The following is a 23001-nucleotide window of genomic DNA, read 5'->3' as shown; positions in this document are numbered from 1 at the left end:
TCATTAAGTCTAAGGCAGAGTCTCAGCTGCGCATCAGAAAGACTCATCCCTCTCTTGACTGCCTGGATATCGTTTGTTACCTGAACTTTGCTTAATGAGCATCAAGGGTTTTTGTTTTGATAAACACCTTTAAATTCTAGTATAATTACGAAACTTTTTTTTAACCTAAATTTTTAGTGTAAGATCTTCTACTGATGCTTTTTCCCATAAGAAAATATATTAGTATTTTTGTTATTTTATTAATGACAAGAGTATAGTGAAGTCATAAATAATTTAAGGAGAACAATTCAGTTTTTTTGACATAACTTTTTCAGAAGATAAAGAATAATCAGATTCACCCTTATTCATATAAACTCAAAATTGTTGTTCTTAAAATGCTGTTTATTTCCCCCATTACAGTTCACTTTTTTCCCCTAAAGTACAAGGCGAGTTAAGGTATTTTACTATCAAAATAATCATAAGCGAGAGAAATATTATCTGATGGTAAAATGTTATTGCTTCCAGCAAAAAGAAAAAGCCAAGAGTTCATGTAAATGTATATTTTTAAATTTATCAGTTTAAAAGTAACTTGAAGGAAAAGACACATTATTACATTTGATTTTTTTAATTTTTAAGATACATAGTACAATTTAGTGAACACTGTTTTAGGGCTTTAAGATTTTGTGTCATAAACATGTTTCAAGAATGGTTACCTCTAACAGCAGCTTTAGAAATGTCAGTTTCTTCATTAACAATTTTATTTTCAAACACAATTTATGATTTACAATATGGTAAGAGATTTTTCTCACTGTGTGATCTTTCAGAATGCTGTGCCTAGCAAAATGGGAGCAACTTTCCTTTAATATCTATTTAGACCATTTTAAAAACGTGTATAATTTTCTTGATACACCTAAACTCATTTTGAATAGTTGGGGGTCTGTTGTGTAAGAACACATTCTGAAAGCTTTCAAAATGTGTATTGTGTAGGTTTTCTCAAATAAAGAGAGGAGGTGATGGGATGATTTTCAAGAACAGAGGACTCTAATCCTTTTATTTTTATGCAAGGCATAATTTTTACCAGTTGAGAAAATTTGGTTATTTGCTGCAAGTAATTTTTCCCCTCACAAAATGATGAGCCTGTAAAAATCATGAATATTTTGGCATTTCAAAATCATGCCAGTATTTCAGAATTGTGCTAAAAATTAGCTAATATAGCCATGATATTTATGGCTGGTGTACTTTCCCCCCTCCTGTTCATAAAATGGAGGCTACTTTTGTTGGCATTATTTTTAAGAACCTTGGATTTTGGACCATTCCTGAGGAATCTTTGGAGAAAGCATGACTAGTCAAAAAGTAGATATTTTTAAGGGAACCCTACAAAGAAATTTCCTACTTTTTTTTCCTACTGCATTATAAAATCATAGAAAAGCATCCCAAACTTGTATGTTATTTTCCAAATATCAAATTATATACATTAGTCTTCTGATTGGACCCTTTGCCAGTAGTGTATATTATGAAAATGGTTATATATTTAATTAAAGAGATAAAAAGATAGATTTTTTTGTAACAATCAGAATTATTAGGGAAAATATTGAATTGATTTATGCAGCAAAGTCAACAAGGTACGTAGGACTGATTATATAATAAATTCCAGGCAGTAGTAGCTCTTTGAGTTGCAGTGAGAAACTTTGGATTGAAGGAGATGAGCAGCAGTGATATTTAATTTCAGAGTAAAATGGCAAATTAAGACATTAATGAGAATAATGCTATTTGAATATAACTTTATAGTTGTTAATTTAGTGTTCTTTGTAGTGTGGTTAAAGATTTAAAATGTGTTGAAAGGGAGATATAGTATTGATTATTGACCTTGATTTTGTAATACCCTTTATGCCAATTTCACTATCACAGCATTTTCAGTTTTCTGTGCAGAATTAATTTCAAATTTCTTGAAATAGGCCAGGCACAGTGGCTCATGCTTGTAATCCCAGCAGTTTGGGAGGCCGAGGCGGGTGGATCATTTGAGGTCAGGAGTTCGACACCAGCCTGACCAACATGGTGAAAGTCTAAGTCCTACTACAATACAAAAATTACCTGGGGTGGTGACAGGCACCTGTAAGTTCAGCTACTCTGGAGGCTGAGGCAGGAGAATCACTTGAACCCAGGAGGCGGAGTTTGCAGTGAGCCAAGATCGTGTCACTGCACTCTAGCCTGGCAACAAAGTGAGATTCCCTCTCAAAATAATAATAATAATAAAAATAAAATTTCTTGAAATAAAAACCTAAAAATCTACTGTGGGATATTTTTAATAGATGGCCATGTTACAGAAATTTAAGAAAAAACTTAAATTTTAGAATCAATCATAGTACAGTATATAGGGTATGTATGATGAGTGGCAGAAAAAAGGATATTCATATAAGCTTGAAATTTGCGGCCGGGCGCGGTGGCTCATGCTTGTAATCCCAGCACTTTGGGAGGCCGAGGCGGGCGGATCATGAGGTCAGGAGATCGAGACCACGGTGAAACCCCGTCTCTACCAAAAATACAAAAAATTAGCCAGGCGTGGTGGCGGGTGCCTGTAGTTCCAGCTACTCGGGAGGCTGAGGCAGGAGAATGGCGTGAACCTGGGAGGCGGAGCTTGCAGTGAGCCGAGATCGCGCCACTGCACTCCAGCCTGGGTGACAGAGCAAGACTCTGTCTCAAAAAAAAAAGAAAAAAGAAATTTGCTTTCATTGAACTGTATGGTGATTGAATAGAAACTATAACTTGGAAAAATTAAAAATGCTAGTTTTGAAACTGACCTTCATGTTAAGTAACTAAAACTCATGATCAGAAAACCTTTAGATACATATGGTAGAATTTTGTTCCACATTCAAAGAATATTTTGTGCTTTTCAGAAAAGAAGTATTGATCTTTTGGTTTTTCTCGTGCAGTCATTGATTAATTATGAGCACCATGCTGTCCCTGACTCTGGGGTCCCTGCTTTTTCCTGGGAGAGCATAGCATGCGGCAGTGGGAAAGAAATGGCCCTGCTTCTTTTGCCAACACTAGGCAGCCGTGATCAGGCTAACTGCTGCACCCAGAGGTGGAGTAAGAGTAGTAGGTGGGGTGAAATGTCTCGGTGAGGCAGAATTCCCATGTCCCCAGTAGAGAGTCACTGATTTATTCCAAACCAAGAATAGTTAGATAGGAACTGTCATAAGGGACTTAGACCAGTATCACATATGATCCTTTTCTAGGAGGCTACTCATTTGGGACCTGTGTAATTCCTAGTGGAAAAGACTTTCCATTTCAGTATATCCCAGTGCTCTCCTGCCGAAAGTGTGTAGGTAATAGGCTTTAAAAAGCAACTCATTCCTTTGCTTTTCATAACATGCGTGACCTCATCGCTTCCCCCTAAGGAATGAATGCTTATCTATGTTGCTAAAGTTTATATTTGGAGATGATGTTTTAAATTTTACAACACATTTAAATTTTGGAGAGAAATATTTCAGTATTAGTAAAAATTAGATACGTTTTATCAGTCAAAGTATTTTTATATGGCTTAAGAGAAGGTAGGTTTTGTCGGCATGTTTTTTGACATATTAAAAAATGACCCAATTTTCTAAGATTTTCAGAGTATTAGCAGTCATACCTTTGTATGTCAATTTTATCTTTGCAAATCACCAGAGTCAATTTGATTTTGAAATGTTAATAACTATATTTAGGGATATTTATATTTCTGTTCTTTTGCTTTTGTAAATTATTGATTAATGATTTCAGTTTCTTTGATTTTTCTTCAAGGTTCAAGAACCAGAAAGAGAGTCCAGAAGTAACTCAGATGCTGTGAACCAGCCTTTGTTTTCTTTTGACTTTTTTCTCCTTTTCTATTTGAACTGTTTTATTTTCATGTGAGTCTTGCGAGGTGGAAGTAATAATTAAATACCCATGTGTTCAGAAAACATTAACTTTTTTTATAAAAATATTTTGTACAATTCATTAAAGGCTAATTTATGAAATTTCAAAATCTTGAGGTTATACTCCGTAAGTTATTCCAAAGCCGTGTGTTTGTGATGTTTTGGAGTACATATATATGAAAATTATTATGACACGCACTTTTCTAATCATTGTACATTTCTCAGAGTGGATAAAAATGTTTGACAAAGTCCTCACTTTTAAGGAAATGCAAAGCTTAAAAATCTCTTTTGTTTGATACAAATGCACAGTATGTTGTGGCTGTAAGGTTTGGTTTGTATTGATTTTGTTCTGTTCCAAAATCTTTTATTAAGCACCTGCTGTATGAGCCAGGAGGTACAAAGACAGGAAAGGAATATGAAATAAAAAGTGGAGGAAGTGTATCCACGAGAGAGAAAATTTACATATATGAAAGATTACATAAGAATTATGTCAGTATGCAAGCGGTATGACAAGAAAACAAGTGACAGATGATCAAGTGGTGTGATTAAAGATTGTGTAAAGACTGGCTTCATCTACGGAAGTCCTATGAACTAGATATTAATAGAGCCTATTCATTCACGGGAGTTTATTTTTCTAAAAATTTTGTTTCACTTTCAATAGCATGTAGTATTTATACAGTAAACCAAGCACTTCAGAGTTTCAGTGGTCAGAAAGTTTAAGATCTCAAATGTTTTTAGTTGCCTTGGGAACAACACACACATTTATGAACAATTTCATGATTCATTCCTCAAAGTTTTCTTGGTCAGAGAAATTGGGATTGGACTATATTTTCTGATGGATGGCATGCCTTACCACTTAATAACATGCACAGTATGTTTAGAGGTATATGGACATAGTATCACTTAAATATTTAGGTATTTTAATATGTATTCAAAATACAGCTAGCACATTAAACTGGTGATTTGTCTACTACTTAGGACAAGCCTAAATTAGGTATTTCAATTTTTAAAAGCAAGTCGATTTGAGGAAAAAAATAAGTAAATGTACAGATGGGATATGGACATACCAGAAATTGTGAAGGTTATACCAAGTTTGAGAAACTATGAACCAGTTACAAAGACTGTAACTTTTGGCTTTCTTTTTTTTTTGATTTGAATAGCTGATTTATTATTATTATTATTTTATTATTATACTTTAGGTTTTAGGGTACATGTGCACAATGTGCAGGTTTGTTACGTATGTATCCATGTGCCATGTTGGTTTGCTGCACCCATTAACTCGTCATTTAGCATTAGGTATATCTCCTAATGCTGTCCCTCCCCCCTCCCCCCTCCCCCCACCCCACAACAGTCCCCGGAGTCTGATGTTCCCCTTCCTGTGTCCATGAGTTCTCATTGTTCAGTTCCCACCTATGAGTGAGAACATGCAGTGTTTGGTTTTTTGTCCTTTTGCGGTAGTTTACTGAGAATGATGTTTTCCAGTTTCATCCATGTCCCTACAAAGGACATGAACTCATCATTTTTATGGCTGTATAGTATTCCATGGTGTATATGTGCCACATTTTCTTAATCCAGTCTATCGTTGTTGGACATTTAGGTTGGTTCCAAGTCTTTGCTATTGTGAATAGTGCCGCAATAAACATACGTGTGCATGTGTCTTTATAGCAGCATGATTTATAGTCCTTTGGGTATGTGGATATTTAGTTGTCATATGAAGCGTTTATCACTGAAATGGTTAGATACTGAAAAATGCAAAACATCTACAGACTTTCCTTTGAAGATTAACCTTTTAATGCCTCCTGAAGTTCTAGAGCAACATATCTTTACAGATTAGAAAATTTGACTTTGGGCAGAGGCTCCTCCTGCTTTCTGTAGAATGTTAGGTTTTAGTACTCATCAGTGTTAATCCCCCAAGTTTATTTGTAACACCTAAATTAACTCTCAAGTTCTGTTTTAAACACATTAATGCTTAAAATAGAGTAAACTGTGTGTGATATGTTTTTCTGTGTATGCTGTAGCCTCCTTATTTTTCAAAATATAAAAACATGGAAAACTTGGTTAAATATTAAGAAAACAAATATTTCCTCACATTATTGTTTTAAATAAGTGTGGGCATTTTCTTGAATGTTACTATATTGGCAGGGCTACAGAAATTAATGAAAAACTACTAGCCATAGTAGCCAGTTTGATTCGTTAGCTACATCCCTCATTCGGCTATTTTATTCCCTACGTTGTATTGTTTTATTCTACTCCCCTTTTAAGAAATGGTTAAGCAACCTCGTCATTCAGAGTTACTTTTTTTTTTTCTTGTACTTTTCAGTTCTATGTTTAGTATTTTTATCTTGCATTGTTTTTATTTTCTTTCCAATCCCTGAATGGAGTGGATTTGCCATTTTTTTTTCTTTCTCAATCCAGCTTCCATATTTTAACATGTTCTTGGTTCCATTTTCTCTTGCCTTCTCTGCCATTTTCTTTAGGTCTTTATTGAGCTGAGGTTTTCTAGTCTGTTGAGGATCAACACCCCTGCCAGGCTCTTGTCCTTCACACAACAGGATGTGTATGTGCTCTACAGTTTCTAGATAAGTCTTTGGTAACTAACTAAGCCCTGAAGTAAAATAGCTTCTAGGTGTTCTTCAATAGTGATCTAAGACAAACACTAATAAGCCAGTTATAAAACCCTGATTATTGCTTTGAATTACTAAATTAAGTGTGCATATAAAGACCCAAGTTGCATAGCAATAAAGTAGTGGTGGAAATATAAACAATGTATTTGTATTTGTGTGGGGAGATACATATGTCCACAGTTGAACATTGTATGTTTGTTAATTCTTTAAAATTCTGTTTTAATGCTCTATATTCATTGGATTATAAGGGTGTATTAATAATACATGGCCATTTTATATCATTTAGAACATACAGAAAAGTGTCAACAGACAAACCAGCGATAATACTACCACCCACAGGCAACCACTATTAATGTTTTGACACATTTTCTTCAGTCATTTCTATGCATTTTTATTTTTAAATAGTTATACTTCATATACAGCTTTATATTCTTTTTAAAGTTAACATTAAATACTTTTTATGTTATTATAAATACTTTATGAATATAACTTCTATGTTTTCTTAACTTTTTAAAATGAATTTATGATACTTTCGTGACCATTTTTGTATTATTGGGCATTCAAGTTGTTTTCAGTATTGGGATATTATAAACAATATTTTTTAACAAAATTGGGCAGAAATCTTCGTTGACATATGAATATTCTTAGATTTTCAAAAGGGAGCCAGTGGGTCAAAGACTGAAATGAAAAGTTGTGGCTACTTATGAAATTGCTTTGCAAAAATCTGTCAGTTAACACTTTGCCCAGTAGATCTGAGTGCCCAACCTACATTTTTGTCATCCTTGAGGGTTATAGACTGAAAGTTTGTGTCCCCTGCATTGTTCCTGTGTTTAAGCCTAACTCCTAAGATGATGGTCTTTGGAGGTGGACCTTTGGGAGGTGATTAGGTCATGAGGGTGAAGCCTTCATGATTAATGGGATTAATGCCTTTATAAGAGACAGGAGAGAGATGATGTCTGTCTCTGTCATGTGACCATCTGCAAACCAGGAAGATGGGCCTCGCCAGGAATAGAATCTGCCAGAACTTCTATTTCTCAGCCTCCAGAATAGTGGGAAATAAATGTTTGCTATTTAAGCCACCCAGACTAACACATTAAATTTTATTTTTGTAATTTGATAAGGTAAATTTTTTTTTTATTGCTAGTACACCCAAACCTTCATTTGTAAACTAATCACTCTTTTCTTTTTGGTGTGTTGGTAAGTACTGTTTTTACAGTAATGACCTTAACTCTTTGCCATTTTTGTTTTCCTGTTTATTTTTTGTGTATATTTTTAATTTTTATGAAGTTTAGCTTTTATCACATTAATCTATTGATCTCTCATTGTAATTTCTATCACTGTTTTAAAATATTTTTCATCCAGAAATTAGAAATATTTACCATGACTTTTTCTAGGCTTTTTTGTTTTAATGCTTCAAAATTTTCAATCCATATGGGATTTATTTTGGCAAATGTATGCCATGAGGTGAGGATCACAAAGATTTTTTTCTAAGCAGCTAGCCAGTAGCTTCAGTACCATTTGTTAAATAAATGATCTCCTCCACCCTTCCTCCACCCTGGTTTGTGATGCCTGCTTTATTACATACTCTTGTTTCTAGACTATCTGTTCGATTTCATTGATCTGTCTGTTCTTATGCCAGCACCACACTGACTTAATTAATGCCATTTTACTTATTAATTCTAATTTATTGCCCAAACCACATTAACAGAAATCAAAATTCGCTTATGATCCTACCACCACTACAGAAATCTAACTCTTGTCCTTTGGCTGTGTTATTCTTAGTCCTATTTCATGCCTGCTTAATTTTTTAGTTATAACAGTTGCATGGATAAAATTTTGTAGTTTTTTTAAAAGTTCCACAGGTTATTCTGTAGTCTTCTAACTTATTAAGTTCTACTGATAGAGAAAGGTACAAGTCACATTAAAGAATTAATATTATAAAAGGGTCTTGATATGCAGATCGCCTTACACACTATATTAGTAATTGTATGCAGTCTACTGCTGACCAGATGGTTTAGACAACTCTTTATCACATGCGTGTTACACAAATAAAATGCTTACCATTTCCACTGTACTGAGGATGCGTTTGTACATACACAATGGTGAGTTTATGATGGCATAGCATTTTGCAACTTACGAATAGCATTCTTGAATTTTTGTAGTTTGGCTTGTCATGAAGTTCCCTGTAAAACTTCTGCATTGAGAAAATTCAGTTTCATTTGTAAACCACTGCAGATGATCTTCAAAAAACCATCTTAGTTAAGTCCAGTGTTGGAACATTGTTCTGAGATGTCAGCCATGTGAGTGGAGATGATAATATAATCTTTGTGCCTGGGATGCAACAGGGAGGAGTGAATCCAGAGTTTGGGGAGAGGGTGGAACAGTCATCTGAACGCTATTTCCACTTTCCTGTGTGTTGGCTTTCTGCTTCTGATATCCTATAGAAGCCAGTGAAAAGCCATCACACTTACTTAAAATGAACACCATACAATACCTGGGCAACAGTTTCTTTAAAAGTGGAAAAATTGCTGTATTCAGTATTCTCTTTGGCCTTGACACAAAAATCATAGTTGAGAAGTTCATGGTGGTGGTCCTTGGTATAATTCTCAGATGTGAGAAAGGTCCCTACACACTTTTGTAGACTTTCCCCATAAGGGACCAATGTGTGTTAGTACTTAGAGGTCAAAGTAGAGCCCCTGAAGGGTCAGCTAAACCTGAGGACTGGAAAAGTAGAGCCACTGAAGGGTCAGCTAAACCTGAGGACTGGAAAGTTCTAGGACAGTATGTTGCAGGGAGAGTTACAGTTGGGAAGTGATTCTATTAGATTGCCTGGTGAAGAGAGAAAAGAGTACCTTTACTTCTTGAGCTTTTCTAGGTCGAGAAATGTGCCTTCAAGGTTCTTAGGAAGACCTTTGATGTGGATATTTTAGTTCTTCCCTACTCCTTCCTCTGCCCCAACACAAACATCCTCATCTTCATTTACTTCATTAACTATTATGGAACATTTTGGTGCAAACGTGAATCAGTTTAACTGGAGAAGTAATATGTACATCCCAATCAGCTTGATATTGTAATTGCAGAAGTATATGATCTAGTCCTTGTGTACCTCCCCACCCCAAGTTTCTAGTCCAGAAATCCTTGACAGATAATTAAACAGTTATGGCAAAGTATTAGATTGATGCAAAAGTAATTGCAGTTTTTGCCGTTTTTTTAATACAGTGTGCCTTAGCATTCATAATTTTAAGTAGGGTCATTTAGGCATTTCTTAAGATATGCATACAGTTGCAATGGGTTTTTTTCCTTTTTTTAAGTTTCTAACTAGACTTTCGAAAGAGAAGCTCTCTGTATTCCAGGTGCTACAGTCCCAAAATAAGTCTCTGATATGTCATGCAAAGTGTTCAGAAAGCAAAGGTGGTTGAAATTACATCAAAATGGTTTCCAAGGCACTGTCGGTTCTTGTAGAGGTCAGAGAAACCACAGCCTGCAAAAACACAATTTGAGGTCAAGAATCTAAAACACCTGCTGTTCCCAATGAACTGTGTGATGCACATAGAAAGTGTTTGGAAGGGAGGGTCAAGCTAAGTGAACAGTCATGATAATACCTGGTTGGTCTTGTAGCAGCAAAATTGAGTGGAAATATGAAAGTTTTTAAAATGGATTTTTTAATGTTATTGTTGATATCCCTATTTGAATGTAAAGTCCCTAACACAAAGAAGCAAGCTTCCTTTAGACTGCATTTACTGCTCTTGATGACTCCAGTTGTGTGTAAATATTAGAAAACAGCAGGGTCCTGCATTCCAAGAATCACTTGAGCAGTGCCACGAAGACAAGTGTCCTTACTGGTATTGTAGTCATACTCCCAAGCTCTCCTGCTGTTTCTAATCTGTGCGCACAGCCGTGAAAAAACTGGACTGACATTTACAGGCACAGCAGGGGGACACTTGACTAGGGAATGTTAAAGACTACAGTACCTCCAATTCAAAGTGGCCACCACACACGATAAATCTTCACAGGAGAGCCAGTCTGCACTTCAGCTGATGCCATAATGAGGGTATCTGTAATGAAGCAAAAAGCAGAACATTTTTCTCCTCTAAACTCAACTTTTTAGCAATCAGATGTTGTTGCCTTTTTTAAGACCTAAATAAAGGAAAAATCTAATTCCGCATAGGTGACAGATCTATTTCTCTGAAACTGTGTTTTTTGGAAGGTCTGTTTCCTTACTGCTCAGTCCTTACTAGGGTTTTACAGGAATGTTCCTTAGTAAAAGAGCATTTACTCATCAACTCTGAACAGAGATAACATTTCCTGGAATCTTCTCTAACTGGCATGTAAAAGAGGGTCAGTTGCTTTCTGCCTCAAGTTTGGCAGATTTTATTCCCTGTTTTGTCCCAGGGAGCTGCCAGATTCGTATGCCATAATACCAGTAATGCAATTAGGTTTGCTGCACATTGTCTGGTTGACTTCTCAGTTAAGAGTTTCTTTCCCTATGGGAATAAGACTAGACAGACTGTCATTTGCTATTACTAATTCTGCTTAGCATTATCACTGGAGCTTTTTTTGTAATTAGCTATCTTAGTTGGCTCTTAAATTTTAATAGCCAATTGAAGCTACGTTTTAGCCAAGTTCCATATCTAAATTGCGTTCAGTCCATTAACAAAGTTGGTTAAAAGGCTATTAAAACAAAAGCCAGTATATGGTGGTTCGCACTTACATCTTCGCGGCAGTAGCAATGCTGGCTTCCTCCGAGTTCTCTGAAGGAACTTACTCTCCTCAAACAAAGTTACACTTGTAAACTGGACACAACTTCTGAGCGGCAAGAAATTAATGACAAGATATTTAGCATGCTAACATATTTCAAAAATGTCACTGCCTACCCCCTTTACCTTTTGGTGAGGGTTCTTCCAGGGTTTGGTTTCATTTGGTTGATGGTGATGAAGGGAGGAAGAAAGAGACATTTAATATTGTAACTTAAAATTGATGGTTTTTGAAAAGTGAATAATTGAAGTGATGTTTTTCTCCATTTTAGCTAAAGAAAATTATTAGCAAAACCATCTGAGGCACCTTCTGGTAGAATTGTAGTCTCGCTGGGTTTAGTTTGTAAAACATTCTGCCAGACATTTAAAAAAAATTGTAGTGGAGCCAGCACATAGGCTCAGAGCACTCTTTGCCTAATTGCTAGTCCTCGTTATTATTATGGTTAAAGTCAGAAGACCATTTCTAACACTCCCCCACCCTTGGCAAATTAGTTTACCATGATTTTAATTTCTACATTGAGTCCCCCTTCCTCCAAATTGGAACATTAGTTCAGTTTTCCATTTTCAAAGATACTTAATTTCAAAAATTTTTATAATTTGTAATGCAGGCTGTCAAAAGAAATTAGGCTGGTACAGGGTGCATTCAGTGTACATTCATCTCTGAATCGTTAGTACCCTGGGAATGAAGACGTGGAGAGAAACTAGTGGGCAAATACATCCTGTCACCTTGACTCAGTCCAATGCAGCTGAAACAGCTCCCCACCCCCACCCCACCCTGCCCCATTTTGCCAATGTCCTATTTTGAAGAGTAGGTTTTCTGTTTCAAAAATCTACAGATTTTTTAAGACTCCAAATGATGGTTTTTTCTATTGCCCCATTCAGAAGCTATTAGAAATTGTATTTAATCTTACCTTTTTTTAAGTCACAAGAGGGTCAAATACTTTCCATCTCCCCCTATCTGACCATTCTTCCATAGCTAGCTTTCTCTATCACCCCCAGAACTGTGATCAAGCTTTGTCTTTGATGATGCTATCTTCCCTACTGAAAGCCACATGGAAGACAAAATCTGGGTAGAGGTAATTCTACTAAAATTACATTTCCGTTTTAGGAGTCCATATTCACCTGGGATTTTTCATACAGGTTTACTTTTTCAGTCTTTGGCTAGATGGCTGAGGCAACATCAGTGAAAGTATAAGAGCTTCACATGTCTTAGCAAAGCAACAGCAATGCTGGATGGTCTCTGATGATTTTTGTTCTATACTAGAAGCTGATAGAAAAGGACAAGAGAGGTCATTTTATCCATGTTAAGATTATAATGCAGTAAAATTAGTATGTTATTGTATATGTAACTAATTGGGCTTTAATAAAAATAAAACTGGCTTTGAAAATCATGTCACAAACTCCCTAAGAGATGAGTTTGATGGCTTCTCCTATGGAAGACAAAGTAGGAACAGCCCTGCTGTGTGTTTTGTTTTGTTTTTTGAGATGGAATCTCTGTCGTCCAGGCTGGAGTGCAGTGGTGTGATCTCAGCTCACTGCAATCTCTGCCTCCTGTGTGATTTTTAAGAGGACCCTCTAGCTGTCTGTATATGAGTCAGCTACTAAACAGGTGATTGGGAGTTCCAAGAGTGTGCACGTGTGGTGGGGTGGGGCTTTGGAGCTGTCTTTTTTTTTTTTTTAACTTCTCAGGTGGGCCATTTTTAGAAGGACTTCATCTCTTCACCTGGGATCTTCAGAGAGCTGAGCCTGAGACAAAGGCTTACATGCAGTTAGTTTATTTGTGAATGTGATCCTGGGGAGGAGAAATGAAGGACAAAGGAGTAAGAAGGGAGAGACAACATAGGGAGGCATCATTAAGTCAGCCGAGCGACTGCAATCCTGCAGGACCTTCCAAGGAGCCTATGAAATGCATCTCACAACCTGCTTTTGGGTGCTAACTTTCCCATGCTCCTGAATTGCACATGTGGAATGCAGTGTTCCTGGCAGGCATCGCATACAACCCCTAGAGAAGGAAAGGAGAGGGGCCTTCAGGAACCTGGTAGAAGCCTGGGCAGAGTTGGCTGACGTCACTTGGTCTGGAATGAGTGAGGATTTGACACTGCACACAGTACAGGAGGCACCTCATGTGCTACTATATGATTCCCTTAAGGTCTTTTCTCTTGGACTGGTCTATTTCCCTAGAGAAGGTTCTATCTGTTGCCCAGAGGGCTGAATTTTGAAGGCCGTAGTTAAGAGAGCACCATCCAATTCATCAGCTTTGCCTTTTAGGGATTATGCTTTTGGTGTCTGGTCTAAGAGCTTGGCCTAGCCCTAGATTCTGAAGATTTTTCAATTTTCCCTAAAAGTTCTATAGTTTTATGTTCTACATCTAAGGCTTTGATCTATTTTGAGGGTTTTTTTTTATATATATATATAAGCTGTGAGTTTTGAGTCAAGATTCTGCTTTTTGCCTGTGGATGTCCAATTGTTTCAGAACAATTTTATTATTACTATTATTTTATTTTTTCCGAGACCGAGTCTCGCTCTGTCGCCCAGGCTGGAGCGCAATGGCGCTATCTCAGCCCACTGCAACCTCCGCCTCCCAGGTTCAAGCAGTTCTCCTGCCTCAGCCTCCCAAGTTGCTGGGATTACAGGCGCCCGCCACCACACCCGGCTAATTTTTGTATTTTTGGTAGAGATGGGGTTTCACCATGTTGGCCAGGCTGGTCTTGAACTCCTGACCTCAGGTGATCAGCCTTGGCCTCTCAAAGTGCCGGGATTACATGCCACGATGCCCGGCAGGTATTGTTTTTAATTTCAGTTTCCACAGATTCATTGTTAGTTTAAAGAAATACAATTTTTGAGTTTTGTGTTTTGAACTTGCATGCTGTCACATTGACGAATTTACTATTTATCAGTTTTAAAACTTAAGTATTGAGTTCTTATTATGGTAGATGAGATCTTAGCTGTCTTGTACTCTTCCCCCTCCCCTATCCTTTCATACAATTATGTATTTTCAGATAAATTGGTAGTCAGTGTTTACGTTGTTTCGACTAGGTAGATATTACTTATTTCAGTGTATTGTGATAACGTTTCCTTTCTTGGTAAAACTTTTTGCTTCTCGGAATTAAAAATTTCCTCATTAATGTTTTTCTAAGTTTTTTACATATTTTTAACTATTTACAGTTATTCCGTCAGATCTATTATAACACCCACGAGTAGCTTTTTTATTTCACATGTTCAACCGTATCAGAAAATTTATCAGTTTCTTTTTAAATTGGATGCCTCCCTTCTGGAGTGTTTCTTTTTGTTCCACCGGATTTCAAGTTGTCTTTGGGATCCTGTGCAGAGCTTCACCTAAAGCTTCTCCTCACCATAATTTTGGACTTCTCTTTACCACTTTGCTGTATTGTATCTCCCGTTCCTGATTTCTGTAGCTTCTTTCCTGATTTTGTCTCTTGCTTTGCACTAGTACATCCTGCAGAAGCTTCTTTAAAAAGATGTATGGGAGGCTATTATTTCTAATCCTTGCATGTCGGAAAATATCTGAGTTACCTTCACATCTGTTAGATAGTTTGGCTAGGTATAGCAGCCTGGTTTGAAAATTATTTTCCTTCAGATTTTTAAAAGATGTTGCACCACTCATTATGTTTTAGCAGTTAATGTTGCCTAGGGGGAAGCTTAGTGCATTCTGATGCCCTTTCCACTTTGAAACTCTTAGTATCTTCTCTTCATCCTTCTGTTGTAACATTTCGTGGCCACGCACTTTCATGAGGCTTCCTGTCATTTGTTGTGTCAGTAACTGAATACTGAATGCTTACTTTGGCACTATTTTGAACTCCAGAGATACTGCAGTGAATAAGACAAGGTTTTCACCTTATGGAGCTTATAATCTGGTAGGGGAAAAAAGATAAGAAATATATAAATACAATAATTTCAGTCAGTGACAAATACGATGAATATAAAACAGAAAAGGGAAATTGAGGAATGTGTTTTGGACTGTAGGTGCTATGTTAGAGTGACCAGGGAAGATTTCTCTGAGGAGGCGATGTGAGTGCTGAGGCCTAGAGATGAGAAAGAAGAAGCTCCTGGGGAAGATAGAGGATGGAGGCAGAAGCAGGTGGAAAGGACCTGTGGTTGGCGTGCGGGAGGAACAGAGAACACCATGTGCCTGGAGAGGGTGAGGAAGGAGTGCCAGGCAGGAAGTCTGAGAGTCCAGCAGAAGCCATATCATGTGGGGCTACCGAAAGGAGTTTGGATTTTATCCTATTTGAAATGAAAAGCTCTTGGAAAGTGACACTCACAGGGGTGAGAGGCTCCGCTTGACACGGCTCCGGGAGGACAGACTGGAGAGGAATAGGAGTTGTAGCAGGGTGACCACAAAGGAGGCTGTTTCAGACTTCCCTGTGGTGGGTTTTGACTCAGTGGCCCTTTCAGACCAGCATACTATGCTTTTCAGTTCTGGGAAATATTCTTGTATTACTTCTTTGATGATTTCCTCCCCTCTAGCTTCTCTGTTTTGTGTTCCTAGAACTCTCATTATTTGTTGCACTTCTCTCCTGTTTTTTTTCTCTTTGTTTTTTCATTGTATTTTTTTGAGACGTTTTCGTTTTATCCTTTGGCATTTTTAGAGATGTTTTAATAAGATTTTGGAGGGTTAGGCCTTGCTGAGTGGGGAAGGAAGGCTAGGGTCCAAGTGAGCCCCCTTATTTTCAACCCTGTGCTCTGTCTCCAGCTCCCAGAGGAACCTGGAGGGCCATGTCACTCAGGAGAGCCCTCCAAGGGCTGCTTGTGCTCTATTAGGTCAGTTACTCCTCTTCCATCCTCTCCTCTTCTCAAAAATATATTTATTTAACATATTTACTTATCGATCACAATGCTCTTATCTAATGTATTTATTGGATTTTCACACTCTGCCAGGCACTGTGTTAACGTTGATAGATGAAAAGACCAGCAGAACTATTTGCCTGCTAATTTGTTTCCATTTTCTTAAAAGGAAAATACTTCCTTAAGGGATGCTCAAAGCTCAAGAGAGGAAAATGTAAACGGATGTCAGAGACCTGAAATAGGAAAATACTCTACTTGTTTTCATGCATCAATGCCCTATAATATTCTGGGTTTATGTATTTAAATATATGATGCTAACCTCATTCTTTCCTTCTTCTTCTCTGTTTTTTTTTAAGTTTTCTGTCTTTCTTCCTCCTTCCTTCTTTCCCCTAGGAGAGAATAAAAAGAGTGAAAGTTTATTTACTTTGCTAGTACTTAGGAGGAATAAAAGGAGTGAAAGTTTATTTTTAACAAGACCAGGGGGCCTGGAAAAAGTGCAGAATCTTGGCGCGGTAGCCTCAGGCGGAATTGTAGCTAGGACGCAGTCATCCAGAGGAGTCACCGCTCTGCTGTGGGCACTCAGTCCTTATTTCCACACTTTCATCACATTTCTATGTGAAGACACCTGCATTAGTCTGTTCTCACGCTGCTGATAAAGACATACCCAAGACTGGACTGGGTAATAAGGTTTAATGGACTCACAGTTCCACGTGGCTGGGGAGGCTTCACAATCACGGAACAAGGCATGGCTCGGACAACAGAGAATGAGAAAGTGAAAGGGATTTTCCCTTATAAAACCATCAGATCTCATGGGACTTATTCACGACCACAAGAGCAGTAAGGTAGAAACTGCCCCCATGATTCAATTATCTCCCACTGGGTCCCTCCCACAACACGTGGGAATTATGGGAGCTACAATTCCAGATGAGATTTGGATAGGGACACAACCAAACAATATCAACATCGAAGTCAGGCTCATCATGCTTGCAGATGAAATGGTTTGTACTTTGCATGATATCAAGAGTCAGAAGATTCTGGAGGATGTTTCTGTTTCCAAATCAGTCTCCCTCGGCAGCCTGTGAACCTCTTGTCTCTTGATCTTTTTAGCCTCTGTACCAAGCACAGTTTCTGGCTCCTACATGTGGTTGTGCAGGAGAAATATTTGTTGAATAAATGAATGACTGGTTGGGAGATGAGGAAAACTAGAAAATGAAATCAGTCTGCCAAACATTTACATTAAGAAAAAAGAATAGCAGTTACCCAAGAATAGGCTGAAGGAGACGTGGCCTAGCAGCAGATCGCCTGGGAAAGAGCAGGAAGCTTGTGTTGATCGCCACCTCCTAGGCTGGGTGGAGGCTGCTAGCCCACGTGATCGCTGCCTCCCAGGCTGAGTGGAAGCTGCTTAGCCCATGCGCTCTATCTGCGCCCAGTGGACCTCATCTTGGTGCCCTCATTTGTATGGACCTGGAAGAAGTGAGGTGGCTCCATATGAGGGCAGGCAGCATGGAGAATGGTTAAGCAACCCGTTACACAAGGAAATGGAAAAACTGGGACATCTAGAGAGGCACACAGAGGTGGTCATGGGGAATGTGGGGGAGAAGGCCTGTGTCTGCAGATACTCAAAAGTTTGTCACGGGAGAGAAGAGTACGACTCTTCAGAGTCACTGGAGAAGGTGGAACTAGGCCCAGTGAGGTGCAAGTTAACGAGAGATGTCACAGTACGGAGGTGTCACTGATAGGTATTTAAGTTCAAGTGGAACCAGAAGACCTAAGATGCTGTGAACCCACCTTTGGAAACTTCAAGCAGAGATGGCTGAATGTATTACTGTGGGGACTCTTATATTAGAACCTCCATCTTTTAATAGTCAAATTATGAAGCACTAATATTAACTATCTTTTACGGGGAGCTTGCTATGTTCCAGGCACTGTGCTATTTTATGCACATTGTGTCATTTAATCTCCATTAGCAACCCTGTGACAGGAGTGCTAGGGTTTTCTAGGAATCTGATGCTTAAAGAGGTCAAGTGACTTGCCTGAAGTCATAGCTAATAAGTTGTACAGTAGCATCTGAGCCCAAACTCGTATGGCTCCAGAGCCACCCTTTTCACAGCTATACTTGTGGCCATAATCTCTGACTTGATACCATGTACAGCCATTGCAGTGTGGCCCCTGTAACCCCAAAATATTTTCGACCCTGATTGTATTAGTGTGAGCTAAGTCCCACTGCAATAACAAACAATTCCAAAATCTGTGGCTTAAAAATCACAAGGCTAATACTATCATGAAGAATACATGTCATTATACACTTGTCCAAACCCATCAAAATGTACAGTGCTGACGGTGAATCCTAATGTACACTGTGGACCTTGAGTGATAATGATGTGTCAGTGAGGTTCGTCAGTTGTAACAAATGCACCACGCTGATAGGGGAAGTGGATAACGGCGGGGGACAGGGAGGCTACGTACATGTGGGGGCAGGAGGCAAGGGGCAGGCACCTCTCTCTTAATTTTGCTGTGAACCTAAAACTGCGCTAAAAGAAAAAATAACATCTTCGGGGAGAAAAATCACAAGGATTTGTCTCTTTTCCATGTCCCATGACCTAGGCTGCTCTGTTCCCAGAGCAGATATACGTGGTGACCAACACGAGTGGCTTTCACACCTATGCAATAAGAAGTTAAAGTAATAAGTTATTGGTGTCAGATCATGGCCTAAATGGCATGCATGTTAAGTAATAAGATTTGAATTCCTTTGTGGCTCATGGAAAGATATCTTCTTGTTTTATAATTACTCATGGACTTTCTCATTTTGTAGCTCCCTTGGGTATAATAAGCCTTGATGGTAGAAGGGTGAGCTATGCTATCACTGCTGCCACAGTCAACTGAGATATAGGAACTTTGGAGTGCACTCCATGCCTCTCTTCTGGCGTCTAGCATTTGGTATAGGAACATAGGCGGGCATCCATCAAACATTTTCTGTCTATAGCAGAGGGGATAAGTCCTGTGTCTACACAGTTTCAGCTTCTCTCTCTTTCCCTTCCTCCGCTCTTACTCATAACATAATTCTCCATCCTTGTTTGGAAAGTTAGGCACCAAATTCAGAAATAAACCAATGTGTAAAAGGGCAGAGGTTCTTACCTTGACTGATAGATCCCTTCCGTTTGCAGAACATAGATATGGTGGACAAAGTGGTAGGGAACTACTGATGGGGCAGTAATTGAGGTCAGTTAGAAGACATTCCAGATGGCAGAAGTTGTGTTCTATGTATGTGAAGCTTAGAAGGACTTTTTTCTCCACTTTTTTTCCTACTACAGGATACAGGAATACCTCTAAAATTCATGATGTTTCAAAGGTAGGAAGTTGTAATTTTAAGTCAGTAAAATGTTGCCATCGTTCATCTCTTGTATATGCTCCTCCCCACCAGCCGGAAGGATTAGAGTTGGCAAGGGCGCATGATTGACAGTGATGCCCATCCCTCCGAACACAAAATAAGGAACATGGCCAGAGCTGCTTCAAGTGGAACCTCACAAATTTCTCTTACTCTTTGATTTCTTGAATTTTGCTAAAGTTAGGGTTGCCAAATAAAATACAGAACATTGTCTTAGTTGATTTCTGCTGCAAAATACCTTACACTGGGTAGTTTATAAATAATAGAAATTCATTTCTCACAATGATGGAGACTGGGAAGTTCAAGACCAAGGTGCCAGCGGATTTGGTGTCTGGTGAGGACTCATCCTCTGCTTCTGAGAGGGTGCCTCCTCCCTGGTGTGCTCACATGGCAGGGGGCAAATGTCCTCACGTGGCAGAAGGGCAAAAGGGCCAGGCAGCTCTCGAAAGCCTCTTTATAAGGACATGTAATTCCATTCACAAGAGTTCTGCCCTCTTGTCTCAATCACTTCCCAAAAGGCCCCTGTTCTTGATACCGCCACAATGGGGATTAAGTTTCAACATGAATTTTGGAAGGGACGCAAACATTCAAACCATAGCAGATGCCTGGCTGAATCTGAATTGCAGATAAACAACGAAGAATTTTTTAGTATAAATATGTCCCCGATATTGCCTAGGACATCCTTATATTAAAACCAGTGTTCATTATTCATCCGAAATTCAGATTTAACTAGGCGTCTTATATTTCTGCTTGCCAAGCCCCACCTAAAATGCAACTGCTTCTAATTATCAAATGATAGGAGACAGAGCTCAGGAAAGTGCATGCCAAACAGCTACACGGTTGCAATGTCTCAGATTGTATTCCCGAACACGTAATTTGGGAATCAGTTAAGGTGCACAGCAGAATGCTAAAGACAAATGCCTTTCATCTGCTTCCAAGAAAGGCATGATTCTGCGTCTTGGGTTACTAGAAATCCTCTTCATTACCCTCTACAAGGAGAGAACCCCAGCAGCAAACACACTCCAAGGTAACAATTCGCCCTCAACTGTAGCTGGACAGAGGTAGATAGGGGTAAGACTAATCTGCTCCATGAAGCAAGAGAGTGATGCCAAAACCCAAGACAGAGCCTTTTCTGTGCACGAGCCAGTAGCCTAACCGTGGGAGGCACAACAGAATGCTTCTAAAGAGGTGGTTTCATTCAATTCTTTGGCCGTTAAAAGCTTGTCCTTGTGTTTATGGGGGCAACAGAGAAAAAATTAGGAGTGAAAATCTTACGTTTGAATTGGTTGGTCATCATTTCTCTCCTCACGGTGTTCTGCTATGCAAAGAGACAGACCTGGGCTGTTTCATCGAATCATTTGACACATTTTTGAGCCACTAGGATAATGAATCCTCCCCTCTTGGGACCACAATCCGGGAGCATTTGATGTATCACAGTAATTTGCATTCATTTGTAGAGAGGGTTTACTGGGCTAGGCACTGAAGTAGGAGCTTTTTGTTACCGGGTCTCATTTACTCCTCAGAGCCACCTGAGAGGTTTATCCGTGTTTGATAGATGTGGCCTCTAATGACTACTTCTCAGGCCACATGGAGATTCGTTATCCTTTCCACGAACTTAGACATGCCCTAAGCACTCAGCATCCACTTAGCACAGCCCCCAAATACATAGATCCAGGCCCCATCTCTCACTTTGAGATGAGAAAACTCAGGCTTATTGAGATTAGGTGAAATATCCAAAGTCACAGTGGTCGTGACGACATTGATTTGCAGATACATCTCACCTAAGGTCATCTGGTGTCTTAAGTTGGGTCCCCAGGAAATAGACCCTGAAATGGGAAGGAGTCTCGTGTTGAAGTTTGCTGAGGAGTGCCTTGAGATTCACAGCTGTAGACAGCCGTGTGCTGCTGAATGAGTAACAATCCTCTGGCGTGGGGGTTGGGGGATCTTGATTTGTGGAGTTCACCAATTTTAGTGTAAATTCTCCCACCATGGCCTATTTCTAAGCTACCAACTTGATGTCACTGAATGTGGCTTTGGGAAGAGGTGCACGGAATCAGCTCTCACCAGCTGGTGCCATCAGCACCAGTGCACCACTGCCTGTGCGGGGGTGAGGGAAGCTAGGCTGTGCAGAGGGAGAAATTAAATCATAGGGCAGTCACAAGAAAGGCCTCGGCCAATCCCAGGAAGCTTGAACTGGGATGGTCCTTCAGCAAAGCCCCAAACTGAGGCACAGGGTAGAACCTTTATGCCCCCTTTCCCCATATGGACTGTTATTAGATATGGGTTGCCCCAAGGTAAAGCAGCTCTCTTCCACCAAGGGCAGTTCTTGAGCAACTCTCATCAGTCAGTGCCCATATTCCCAACAGCTGGAGGAAGACACTTCAGTCCTGCAGGGGCATCGGGTTGATGCATCACTGCATCTTGGTCTCCTGGCAAGCCAGCAGTAGGTCTGGAATCCAACCAGGTCCTTCTGAGCGAGTCCAAGACTGCTCTTCTCACTACACACGCAGCTCCCGTAGATGTTTGAGTCATTGCCAGGCATGTCATGGACGTCTCCAGTGCAAAGCTGCCATAGGACTGTGTATGCCTAGATCGGGGACTGGTAAGATTCCAGGATTTCTCCTGAGAATCAGGGGTCTCTGCAGTTCCCCCCAATCCTTCAAGGTTTGGAAGGAATACTTAACCCACATGACATCTACCCTGTTTAAAGTGAGGGTGGGTGGTGCTCTCCTTCCTCTAAATTCCCATAGCACCATACATGCAGCCCTCTGAAGTGCCAATCTAACATTGCAGTCATGTCTCCACTTCTTACTCTCCCTAAGCAAGAAACACTTTGCTTCTGTTTCACCTTTGTATTCCCCATGATTTTTTGGCACCTAGAAGGCACTTGGTAAACATTGGGAGAGAGAGAGAGATGGATGAACCAGTGATTAAATAAATGCTCAATAAAGATCTGGTGACTAGATCTCCAGTTCAATTCATACAGTTCAGGCTTTTGGATGCTTTCTGTTGTATGCTGTTATTTCCTTTGTGAAATCTCATTTTCCCACCTGGGACCGAGAGTTCATTTGCATGGGGCCCATGCCTTCCATTTCTTCTGTGATCACAAAGCGCTAGCCTAGCTCACTTATTTTTAAGAGAGACTGGTTGAGTGTGGAACTAATGCGTTGGCATAATCAATGAATTTGATAAGGAATTTCCCTTTGGTAATCGACTTTTTGGAAGAGTTCCAGTTGTTATATTTCCCTTTTCTTTGGGGAAACGGAAATACTGGAAATCTAGAAATCAAGAAAACAATGCAGTTACTACAGATTTAGAAATTCCAGGGCCAGGCACAGTGGCTAACACCTGTAATCCCAGCACTTTGGGAGGCCAAGGCAGGCGGATTGCCTGAGCTCAGGATTTCGAGACCAGCCTGGGCAACATGGTGAAACCCCATCTCTACTAAAATACAAAAAATTAGCTGGGCGTGGCAGCATGCGCCTGTAGTCACAGCTACTCAGGAGGCTGAGGCAGAAGAATTGCTTGAACCCGGGAGGCAGAGGTTGCAGTGAGCCGAG

General features: G+C 39.4%; 1 protein-coding gene across 10 annotated transcripts in view; it reads left to right on the top strand.

Moving 5' to 3' along the window:
* Positions 1-23001, top strand: part of VRK1 (VRK serine/threonine kinase 1) — a 368204-nt gene that overhangs the window by 79469 nt on the left and 265734 nt on the right. For 3 of the 10 annotated variants that reach the window (XM_055288233.2, XM_055288235.2, XM_055288234.2), the window contains exon 13: positions 3760-3982. The exons of the other annotated variants lie outside the window; for them this stretch is intronic. In XM_055288233.2, coding sequence (XP_055144208.1) covers positions 3760-3791 — 32 coding nt within the window. In that variant the 3' untranslated portion in view covers positions 3792-3982. Of the gene's footprint in view, positions 1-3759; positions 3983-23001 lie in introns of those variants that run through there. 10 annotated transcript variants of the gene reach the window in all.

Source organism: Symphalangus syndactylus, chromosome 8, assembly GCF_028878055.3.
Source record: "Symphalangus syndactylus isolate Jambi chromosome 8, NHGRI_mSymSyn1-v2.1_pri, whole genome shotgun sequence".
NCBI lineage: Eukaryota > Metazoa > Chordata > Mammalia > Primates > Hylobatidae > Symphalangus > Symphalangus syndactylus.
The sequence above is the reverse complement of the archived record's forward strand: the minus strand, read 5'-3'. Positions and strand labels throughout refer to the sequence as shown.